Here is an 11,661-nt window from a genome sequence, read left to right on the forward strand (position 1 = left end):
CCCAACTTTGGACTTCATTCAGCACGCACTAGTGTCCCGGCAGATAAGACACAGGTCATGTTATTTGAAGCATCTTTTCTTGAAAATAGGGAAATAATTTGTTGTAAAGGTATGATTTACTCCAGACCAGTGGAAGGTGGTCACTAGGTGTGAACTTTGGAAAACACCCTATGTGACTTGGTAAAAATCCTAATCATGGGGGGCCGGAGCGATAGCACAGCGGGTAGGGCGTTTGCTTTGCACGCGGCCGACCCGGGTTCGATCCCCAGCATCCCATATGGTCCCCTGAGCACCGCCAGGAGTAATTCCTGAGTGCAGAGCCAGGAGTAACCCCTGAGCATCGCTGGGTGTGACCCAAAAAGCAAAAAAAAAAAAAAAAACCCTAATCATGTAATGTTGTGCTAGAAAGAATAATAATAATAATAAAGGAAGATTATTTCATCTTCCTTTGATAAGTAAAATATTGTGACTGTGCAGTACTGTAGGAATTTTATATGATCTAAATTCCATGTGAAAAACAAAATGACTTCGCACTAATATGTCTTTTATTTTCCCAAACCTAGGATGGTAAGCGGATGTTTGGCACTTATTTTCGTGTTGGTTTTTATGGAACCAAGTTTGGAGATTTGGATGAACAAGAATTTGTTTATAAGGAACCTGCAATAACCAAACTGGCAGAGATATCTCACAGATTGGAGGTGAATGTTATACTTCATGAAATACCATCTTTCGTTTTTATTCTGTGTGATCAAAAAATAAAAAAGTTAAGATCCGGGTCTAGTTTACTAAGCCAGCTTTTGCTCAGTAAATGACTCTCTAGAGTATAAATGTTGATAGAGGAATTCTGCTTAGGAGATCCCTTCCGTAATATGGGAGGGTTCCTTCTCCCCATTTCAACACAATCTTTTCTGTGTTCAGAAAAAGAGGGGGGTGTTGATAGAGTCTATACTGAATTTTTTTTCACTCTTTCAAGTCTTTTTATATTTAACACCAGTGAGATATTAATATTGATTTTATTTTTGTGTTGTTTTCACACATTTTTTTGGAACCCCTCATGCCCTTTAAAATTACTTTGATTTCCATAGAAATGGATAGTGTTATTTACGTTTTGTAGGAAACAGACACGGGAAATATAGCTAGCACTTCCTCTTAAAACTAAACACCCAAGTGCTCGCTTCGGCAGCACATATACTAAAATTGGAACGATACAGAGAAGATTAGCATGGCCCCTGCGCAAGGATGACACGCAAATTCGTGAAGCGTTCCATATTTTTAAATCTGTAACTGTACCCTCACGTTGACTCACTAATTAAAAATAAACTATAAAAAAAAAAAAAAAAAAAAAACTAAACACCCAAGGAAGTTTTGATCCAAATGTGTTATCTCTTAGACTTAACTGATTCCCAGGGAGACGTCTTTAGCACTTAGAGATTTGAAATCACACCCTAAAAACACATCTTAGAATTCCTTAACCTTTATCATTTCTTATTTCTTAGCATAAATTAGGCTTTTTTATATTTGTGAGGCTACTATTTTACTTTTTAATTTTTTCTTCTGTAGTTATTCTTTCCAGCCTTTCCCATTCTTGTCATTCAAAGTGTGAGGCATGAGCAGAAATCTTGGCTTTACCTGCAGGTGGTTTGAAATGCAGAATCTCAGGCCCTCAACTAGATATTTTGAATCAAAACTTTTTTTAATTTGGGGGCTGGAGAGAGAGTAGTGTGTAAGGCGTTTGCCCTGCATGCAGTCAACCTGGGTTTGATCCCGGCATCCCTTATGGTTCCCTGAGCACCTCTAGGAGTAATTCCTGAGTGCAGAGCCAGGAGTAACCCGGGAGCATCGCCCGGTATGGCCCCAAAACTAAAATAATAATAATAATAATGATAATGGTAATGATAAATTTAGCAGTGCCAGGAACCAAGACTTAGGTCCTCCATAACCCCAGCCCCAGACCTTTATTTCAGTAAATTCCCCAGATGATTTGCTTTCACGTAAGACTTTAAAAAGCTTGTGGGCGTGCTCAGCTGATGAGACTTCAGCCTCCTTTAACTGACTTCAACTGTCATGCTTTGCTTTTCATGAAGCCAGTCGGTCGTAGGAAATCTCAAGACAGCTTTCTCACACGTACTCAAGCCAAAAAAAGAAAAAGAAAAAAGCACTCCTCTAGGAGAGCAGTGGAGATTCATCCTTTTTTGTAGATCCTGATGTCATTTTCCCTTATTCATCGCTCCAGCCACGGTCTCTGCCGCTCGGTGTCATAAGAAAAAGTCACGGCGTACCTGACCCAGTCTTGCCCGTCCGAAAGCTGTCCACTTAACAGGACTGGGTCAGCGCTTTCCTTTGAAATGTCTGAAATACTGAGTTACATCACCCACAGAAAGAGTGCTTGTTCACTGGCCTGTGTTTGCCAGAAGTCAGCCCCGGGGAGCTCAGGGGAAGTAAGCACTTGTCAGTGAAGAAATTTCTTGGGCCTCAGCCTTCTAGTCCTGTTTTGTAGGACTAATTCTCTATTTCCTTGAGGACCTCTGGTGGTGGAATTCTCTATTTTCAATAGGATAGATTCAACTTTTTTTTTCCTCCCCCAATTTTTTATTATCTAATGCAAGTACATGCAAATAATAATGCAAATAGGCTGAGACCTACTGATTTGTTTTTGTTTGGGGGGAGGGAGGTGGTTTTGTTTGGGGGGCCCTATCCAGCAATTCTCAGGGGATAGTCCTGGCTCTGTGCTCGGGAGTGATTCCCGGCAGTGCTCAGGGGGCCCTCGGTGATGCTGAGATCCAGCCTGAGAGTGGACTACCCACTGTACTATCTTCCTGGCCCCTGAGGCCTGCTCACTTGAGAGAGGAAATAGAATTTTTGCGAACCTAATTCTTTTGTTGTTTTGGGCCACGCCCAGCGATGCTCAGGGGCGAATCCTGGCTCTGCACTCAGGGATCACTCCTGGTGGTGCTCAGGGACCATATGGGATGCCAGGAATTAAACCGGGGTCAATCACTCAACCACATGCAAGGCCTTATCCTCTCTACTATCTCTCTGCCCCGCCCCCCCCCATGGTTTTTTTTGTTGTTGTTGTTTTAAGGCCACACCTAGGGCTGTTCAAGGCTTAGTCCTGGGTCTGTCCTCAGGGACTATTTGGAGATTGAACTGGCCGTGTGCACGGCAAGCGTTACCCACTGTGCTGTCTCTCTGGCCCTTAATCCAATGTTTTGTAATAGTGACACGAACCAATTAAATGGCATAATTGTGCTCAGGAGTCTCCCTGGAACCTCCTTTAATTCTCTACATTTTACGTGTTGATTTCATGTGTAAAGATGTGGGGTTTTGTGGGGTTTTTTTGTCATGTTTGTTGATATATTTCATAGGGCTTTTACGGAGAGAGATTTGGAGAGGACGTGGTTGAAGTCATCAAGGATTCCAACCCAGTGGACAAGTGCAAATTAGACCCCAACAAGGTAAGGTCGACCAGCTGCTCGCAGCCGCTCCTGGCGCCGCGGGTGTGGGACCCCCCCTGCACAAAATAAGGGGCGTCTTCCTCCCGCAGGCCTACATCCAGATCACCTACGTGGAGCCCTACTTCGACACGTACGAGATGAAGGACAGAATCACGTACTTCGACAAGAACTACAACCTCCGCCGCTTCATGTACTGCACGCCCTTCACGCTGGACGGCCGCGCCCACGGGGAGCTGCACGAGCAGTTCAAGCGCAAGACCATCCTGACCACGTCGCACGCCTTCCCCTACATCAAGACCAGAGTCAACGTCACCCACAAGGAGGAGGTCAGTCCTCGCCCAGACGCCCCCGGGGAGCCCTCCACCCTCCGCGTCTCCTCGGAGTCCCTGCTGGCATTGGGGTGTGCCTTAAAGTCGACCCTCAGCCACTGATTTAAAGGTCGAGTTGTTGTTGCTGCTGCTGTTGTTGTTGTTGTTTTGGTTTGGTTGTTGTGGAGGGAGTCACATCCAGTGATGCTCAGGGGTTATTCCTGGCTCTGTGCTCAGAGATCACTCCTCACGGTGTTCAGAGGACCCTGCGGGCTACCGAGGATCGAACCCTGGCCGGCCGCGTGTGAGGCTAGCTCCTTACCCATGGTGCTGTCTCTCTGGTTCCTGGCACTTATTTTGGTTTTCCCTTAGAGTTTGGTATTTCATTAGGAGATAATAATCCTTAAGTTGCCTCTACTTTATTCCCCCTGTGTGTTTCTTTTTTTTTTTTTTTTTTTTTTTTTTGCTTTTTGGGTCACACCCAACAATGCACAGAGATTACTCCTATCTCCTAGCGGTGCTCCGGGGACCGTGTGGGATGCTGGGAATGGGAATCGAACCCCCGGGTCTACCGCATGCAAGGCAAAAAAGCTCTACCTCCTGTGCTGTCACTCCAGCCGCCTCCCCACCCCGCATGTTTCTCCGTGATATTCTGTCGCTCTTGTGAAATGGTTTTCTGCCCAAACCCTGCCCTCTCATAAACTGTTCTTTCTCCCAGATCATCTTAACGCCCATTGAGGTGGCCATCGAAGACATGCAGAAAAAGACGCAGGAGTTGGCCTTCGCCACCCACCAGGACCCAGCAGACCCCAAGATGCTGCAGATGGTTCTCCAGGGCTCAGTGGGCACGACCGTGAACCAGGTTGGTGGGGGGGGCACCCAGATAACGCGACACCAGAACCGCCAACAGCAGCGGTGGCGCAAGCACGGGCCCGCTCCTCAGCCAGTAACGGTTCCCCACTAACTCCCTGGCAGAGCGAAGGATACAGATTTTGCTTTAGGGGAAACGACAAACGTGTCTCTTAGAACCTGTCTCTAAAGAGCTTGAATATAGGCGGAAGCAAAATGGCTTTTCACTTCCGTGCAACCAGCTCCATTGCCAAGAAAAATCTGAATTCTGTGATTTTTCAAGAAGACAAAAACTCACTTTGTTTTTCCCCCCTTACTTTATAGGGGCCTTTGGAAGTTGCCCAAGTGTTTCTTTCGGAAATTCCCAGCGATCCCAAGCTCTTCAGACATCACAACAAGCTGCGACTCTGCTTCAAAGATTTCACTAAAAGGTACTCCAGGCTTCTGACGTGCAGCACTTGGTCCAAAATGCCCCGTGCCTCAGTCGGACCCGAGGGCCGCAGGGAGTGTTGGAGAGAGAAGCCACTGGGAACACGGTTCTCTCAGTGAGAAAGAGGCCGAGAAAGCTTACTATTCCTTTGGTATGCGTTCACACCCCCTCACTGGCAAGAGGACCACCTGTTTTTTATTTTAAGCATCCAATGCCAAAACTCAGGATTATTTTGTTTTACTTGAACCTATTTAACTCTTTATTTTTTTATTTTATTTTATCTTATTTTATTTTTTGCTTTTTGGGTCACACCCGGCGATGCACAGGGGTCACTCCTGGCTCATGCACTCAGGAATCACCCCTGGCGGTGCTCAGGGGACCATATGGGATGCTGGGATTCGAACCCGGGTTGGCCACGTGTGAGGCAAACGCCCTCCCCGCTGTGCTGTCACTCCAGCCCCCTATTTGACTCTTTAACTCAAGAGCTATTTTATCATGCCCCTTCAGTGTGAGTTTCCTTGGAGACGTACAAGCTACGCACTTGGCAGCAAAATACCTGTGTGTATTCACCCACCCCCTGCCACCCTCACCCCAAACACACACACACACACACACACACACACACACACACACACACACACACACACACACACACACACCCCACTTGAACTCAAAGCAAATGAGCCTCGTGTGCCTTGTCCACGATGCCACGATTCCTCTCCTTTCCCCATTTTAGGTTTTCAGTTTCTGACTGTTCCGTAGTCGGTGTTTTTGCCTCTGCTTTGGGGCCACTCCTGGCAGTGCTCAGGGCTCCCCCCGGCTCTGCGCTCAGGACTTACTCCTTGACCCGGTTCAGGGGACCAAGGGCTGGGTGCCAAGGATCAAACCAGGTCGGCTGTGAACAAGCCCAGGGCCCTCCCCTCGGTGCCGTTTCAGCCCAGACCACTAGTGGCTGTGGCCTTGGTTGGCTGTTGTTTGTTCACGAATCCTTGTGTCACTCCACTGCGTGGGGACGCGAACCCAGCTGAAGTGAGGGTTCTCGGGGGTGTCTCCTTCCCCCAGCTCGGTGAGCGTGCCGACTCCCTCTCTCCCGGCCCGCAGAGGTGCGTTTGATAGATACAGAGGGAGTCCCGTGGGGATTCCGTCCGTCCTTTGTATGTGCTGCTGCTCTCATCTGACCACGGCTCTCTCTCTGGGCTCTGGCGCCGTCTTCGACTTCTGTCATTTTAGTTACAGTGTGCCTTGGAGTTCATCTCCTGAGGTTTGTCTTATTGTAGAACTTTTTGAGCTTCCTGGATCTAGACCTGTGACGCCTACATCCTCCGCAATGATGTTTCCTGGGCCAGCCGCCCTTTCCCCATTCTCTTTCCTCTCACTGGGTCACCCCATCATTCTCTGATACTGCCTCCATTTCGTGTCTGTTTGGGGGGCCACACCCAGCAGTGCTTGGAGGCGACTGGCAGGTGTGTCCGCAGAGGTCACTCCTGGTGGTGCCCTGGGCACCAGCCAGGCCTCCTGCACGCCAGCGGGGCACAGTCCGTGAAGCTATGTACTCTCTGGCCCTTGTCCTCTGTCCTTGGTTTCTGACCACACCCAGCGTGCTCCGTGACTGTGCTTGGCTCGGTGCTGGAGGATCATTGCCGGGCAGGATTCAGGGGACTGGTCAGGACCAGTGATGGACCCTGGGCCTTCCGCAGGCACAGCGTCTGTTCAGCCCTGTGCAGTCATGCCAGAGCCGCCGTGTCTCCGCGTCTCTCCGTGCTTTGCCCCGGGTGGTTCCCTGTGTCTTACTCCGCGGCTCCCTGACTGGTTCCCTGTCTTCTGTGCCTGAGCCTCTGAGTTCAACAGTGGGTTTTCCCACGTTCCTTCCGTGCTCCTCAGCTCAGGGACTCCTCTTTGCCGTTTTCTCGTACGTTCTCTGTCTCCGCTGGCGGCTTGCTGCCTTGATTCTTTCGGGTCCCTCTGAAGTCCTCATCCGAGACGTGATGCTGCTCTCGGGGGCTTGGGGGACCTTTCCGGGCTCTTGTCTTCGTTCATTTCCGTGGACTCCTCCACTCTTCGTGTCCACGCGCTGCAGGGGTGAGGGGTGAAGGTCAGGTTTTGCGCAGGCTGGGGTAGCCCTTTAGGGGTTCACCTCCACCAGCTCCACACAGGGCCCCTGGGTTTGGGTTTGGGTCACATCCGCCCACGGCAGACACAGCAGTGCTGTCTGGCGCAGCCTCCCCGGGACCCAGTCCCACCAGTGCTGAGAGTGGGGCTCCGTGTGCCCCGGAACCGGCCCTTCCTCCTCCCTGGTCTGTCTCCTCTCTGCCTCCGAGTCAACGGCTGCACTCCGATGGTGCTGGGGGGGGAGGGGACGGAAGGGGACGGTCTTGGTCATTGGCTCACGCAGGCCACAGCCTTTCACCCACCTGGTCTGGAATGCAGGCGGGTCACCTCCCTGCCTGGGCCCCCCTGAGCCCAGGGCCAGCCTCCCGCCCAGGCTGTGGGACTCACAGACAGTGGAGAGTTTGCAGCCCCGCTCCCAACCAGGGGCCACACCGCCCAGGAAGACTCCCCCTCCCCCCGCCCCTGACCCCTGGAGCCCAGAGCTGTCTGCTGGCCCACTGTGTGGCTGCGCACACCATCCTGCCGTCACATCTGTGTCCTGTTACACTTCAGACCCACCGCAGTCCCCAGGGCACTCTCCCCTGCTGTCTTGGCACAGCTTCCTGGGCGACTGGATTTCACCCCAGTGGTTCAGCCCCAGTGCCCGACGCCTGTGCACAGAAGTGCACTGAGTCTACAGAAAGGACAGGAGTGGGACGAGCAGAACCCCCGTGTCGGACTCATGCAAGGCCCGGGGGCCATCTTCTGGGCCTTCCACCTTCCCGAGGTTTCGCGTTGTTTCCGTTTGGGGATTGTGTGACGGTGCTCAGGGGTCGCTCCTCTGGGTTCTCGGAGGACCACATGTGGTGCGGGGGATCAAACAGGAGCCCGCCACGGGCAAGGCAAGCGCCCTGGCCCTGGTCTGTCACTCGGCCCTCGGCATCTCAGGACTGTGTCTGCTTCTGTCCCGTCTGTGTCCGGCTGCTCTGGCCTTCCTTGGGAGGCCTGTCTGATGGGGTCGGCCTCAGGAAGCCTTTATTTCTTCGTCATCGTGGCGTGTTCTGGGCTGGGAATTCCCGTCTGTCCACTCCCCCGGACCGTGGCGTTTCTGCTATGAAGCGTGGTAACCTTTGAAGGGGACCGCAGCTTTCTGAGGGGCATCTGTGCTGGGGGCTCACACCCAGGGCCTCGCCTACACAGGGCCAGTGCTGCACCGCTGAGCCACAGCTGCTGGATGATCTTAAAGAAACCCACTTTGCTTTTTATTTCGCTTTCAGCTTTTTGGTGGTTTTTTTTTTCCTTTTCTGGGGTGTTGGTTTGGGGTCACATCTGGTGATGCTCAGGGCTCTCTCCGGGCTCTGCACTCAGGGATCACTCTTGACGGTGCTTAGGGGACCATTTGGGGTGTTGGGGGGGTCGAACCCAGGTTGGTCTCATGCCACGCAAGCACCTACCCACTGTACTATCTCTCCGGCCCCCACTTTTAGATTTTAAAATTTTAGATTTAACTTATTGATTTCAGATTTACTTCTAGGTTTGACTTGTAGGTGTCTGAGGTACTCCCTTTATTCCCTTTTATAAGAGCCACACCCCTGACCCACAGTTGTTAGAACTTAAGGAAACTCCTTTTATTATCTGTTCCCGGTAGTGAGTCTGACCAAGAGGATAATATTTAATATCCAGCTGAATAAAAACGCTGCTCTCAGCCTGGAAAATCAGTACCTATTTTGTGTGTGTGGTTGTGACACTAAGAGTGTTTGCCGAAGTGGGTGACACCCACAAGGCTGGGGGCTGTGCTGGAATGTTCCAAGGGGCAGTGATGGGATTGCTCTTTAAGGTAGAATTCAGGTGTGTTTGGGGGGGCGGGGTGGGGGGGTTGGTGAGTGCTTTTATATTCTTAAAGGGGGGGCAGTAGACTGAGATCAGGGCCCTCTGCCCTAAGCCACCCCGAGGTGCCCGGAAGGAGCCCCTTGCTCACACAAGGCTTTTCTCAGGTGCGAGGATGCCTTGAGGAAAAATAAGAGCTTGATCGGACCCGATCAAAAGGAGTATCAGAGGGAGCTGGAGAGAAACTACCACCGGCTCAAAGAGGCCCTGCAGCCACTCATTAACAGGAAGATCCCCCAGCTGTACAAGGCCGCACACCCCATCACCTGCCACAGGTATGTGCTGCCCAAGGCCTTGCTCTGTGCAGGAACGTGCCTGCCCCGGCCAGCGGGGACCGGGCGCTGTCTGCGTGACCCTGGCGTCCGGCCTCTTGTCAGGAGGAACATAGTCAGGTCTTTGTGTAACGTGAGCACAGCCCACTTGGGAGGCTCTTACAGCCAGGGCAGCCGCACGCGTGGAAACCCCACCTCCCGGAGCTGCTTCCAAAACCCTGGCGCACTTTCTGACTTGGGGATTCTCCCCCGGTCCTGCCGGTGTCCTAGATTTGTCCCCTGTGAGGTGTCTGGAAGCCTTGAGTTCTGTGTGACAAATGAAACCGGCTGAACATTGGGCCCCGGGAGACCCGAGTCCCACCCTCAGCACTGCCGGGCTCGTCGCAGAGGCCCCGAGCATGGAAGCCTCCAGCCATGCCCGTTCCCCACCCCCGCCCCAACCACCACCGCCGCCAAATCGGAATTTCCACTCAGCCATCCTAGGTCTAGCTCGAGTAGGGATTTTTTGGTTTTTGTGTTTGTTTTGGGGTGGTGTTCAGGGGTCACCCCCAGCTCTGCACTCAGGAATCACTCCTGGCAGACTTAAGGAACCATATGGGATGCTGGGAACCAAACCTGGGTCGGCTACATGCAAGGCAAATGCTGTACCCGCTGTTCTATCTCTCTGGACCCCTTGAGCAGCTATTCTATTTGGGGGGAGGGGGCCTTGGGCCCTTTTCACCATAGGCCCCAATGTCCCTCATGACCAGAGGAGTAAATGACAAATGAGCTTGGCAGAGTGGTAGGTGTAGACTTTTGCAGCAAGCCCAAGGGTACTCAGGGCTGTCACTCTTGGCCATGCTTGGGGGGACCCTGTATGGTTCCACGTGTCAAACTCGGGTCCCCTGTATGCTGGGTGCCTTACCTACTGTCCTCTTGGGCCCCACAGTAGGACTTATAGAATATATGTTAACCAGGAGGATGATCATGTGACTTCAAAGTGAATGTCAGATTTTAAAATAACTTGCAGGAAATAAAAGTTTAAGTGCGCGTGTAAATAATCTCTCATTTTTCTCCTCAGAGATTCCTTCAGCCGAATGAGCCTACGCAAAATGGACCTTTAAAAGCACTTGTTCTCTTCGTTTGAAAAGAGCCATGTATTCAGAGTGTGAAGTTAAGATCTGCTGAAAACTAGACTTGGGACTGATTTCTGGGGAGTGTAGCACTAATATAGTCACTGAAGAAGGCAGAGGCCGAAACTGTCCACACATAGCGTGTTGACGTGAGAATCATGGCTGTGGTTTCAAAAGTGCTGGTATATGCTGTGCTTTTTTTAAGACACAATGACTCAAAGGTACACTATACATTTACCTTATTTATAACATAGCTAATGTTATTTACCTTAAGTTTGTATTTTTTAATTTATATCATTTATAGAATCATTTTGGAACCATTTTAAATGTAGTAATGCAGTTATTTTAAAGGTACTATTAAATATGTGGACGTTTACACTAATTTTACTGAGTGGGACTTCAACCGTTTTTGACAAGGATTAGAAATTAAGAATTGACTCAGAGCTCAGTAAAACGAAAGCAACATTGTCCTTGCTCTCGGGCCTGCAGAAGAGCCCAGAACTAAGTCTAGGGGGAAGATACTGAGGTCTCGTTTGATGGCTGAAAACTGGTTCCTGGTTTCTATTTGGACACCAAAAAATGTAAATTAAAATTCAGGGTAAGTTTACATAGTAAAACTCAAGATTGGGACAGCGATACCAGTGATGGCAGATTGATGTTTGACTCTTGTCACTCCCAGCAACAAAAACGAACTCTTGTTTCGGACTGAACAAGGCAGTCATCAATTTAGTTTAGATCTAAACTAAGCTGGTCAAGGTGTTAAGATCTAAACTAAGCTGATAATTAGCATTCGAGCTCTTACATCCCTATAAAAATCAACAGAACTGGCATTTAATTTTAATCTGCCAGTTGAATGGGAAGTTATTTTCAGATACTTGTATGGATTTATAAAGTACATGTAAAAAAGTAAAATTAGCTGTTTTAGTTGTAATAAAGAATTTTTAATTATAAACTCGTAAAATTTTGCAGAATTTTTCAAAAATATCTTTCAGTAAATTTGTCTTTCCAGGTGCTTACTGGTTTGTGTAGGATCGTAGTTCAGAGAAAACTGTTATCGAGAGCCTACCTTTGTCCTAATGAGCAGTGAAGTCACACGAATCAAATTTAACTGTACAGATTAATTCTTGAAGACCTGAAAAATGTCTACTGATAGTTTTCTATCTTCCCCTGCACCTACCTTTATGAGTAATATTGTTTCAAATTCCTATGTAGAAATTAAAAAACTAAATCCCCCAAAGGGTTTTCAGATTAGTCTTCACA

The 11,661-nt window shown here is 49.7% G+C and overlaps 1 protein-coding gene and 1 non-coding gene across 6 annotated transcripts in view; both read left to right on the forward strand.

Annotated features, from left to right (window-relative positions):
- Positions 1-10,783, forward strand: part of DOCK7 (dedicator of cytokinesis 7) — a 187,989-nt gene extending 177,206 nt beyond the window's left edge. For 3 of the 5 annotated variants that reach the window (XM_055137873.1, XM_055137875.1, XM_055137877.1), the window contains 7 exons: positions 573-698; positions 3,366-3,455; positions 3,545-3,781; positions 4,482-4,625; positions 4,937-5,043; positions 9,125-9,292; positions 10,350-10,783. In XM_055137873.1, the coding sequence (XP_054993848.1) occupies positions 573-698; positions 3,366-3,455; positions 3,545-3,781; positions 4,482-4,625; positions 4,937-5,043; positions 9,125-9,292; positions 10,350-10,392 (915 nt within the window). In that variant the 3' untranslated portion in view covers positions 10,393-10,783. Of the gene's footprint in view, positions 1-563; positions 699-3,365; positions 3,456-3,544; positions 3,782-4,481; positions 4,626-4,936; positions 5,044-9,124; positions 9,293-10,349 lie in introns of all 5 variants that reach the window. The other 2 variants (XM_055137874.1, XM_055137878.1) reach the window with 1 other exon arrangement.
- LOC129405207 (U6 spliceosomal RNA) lies at positions 1,168-1,274 on the forward strand. Its single transcript, XR_008630390.1, has one exon. It is a non-coding gene; the product is annotated as a U6 spliceosomal RNA (small nuclear RNA).
- Positions 10,784-11,661: the final 878 nt, after the last annotated feature.

This window comes from Sorex araneus, chromosome 5 (assembly GCF_027595985.1).
Source record: "Sorex araneus isolate mSorAra2 chromosome 5, mSorAra2.pri, whole genome shotgun sequence".
NCBI classification, from domain to species: domain Eukaryota; kingdom Metazoa; phylum Chordata; class Mammalia; order Eulipotyphla; family Soricidae; genus Sorex; species Sorex araneus.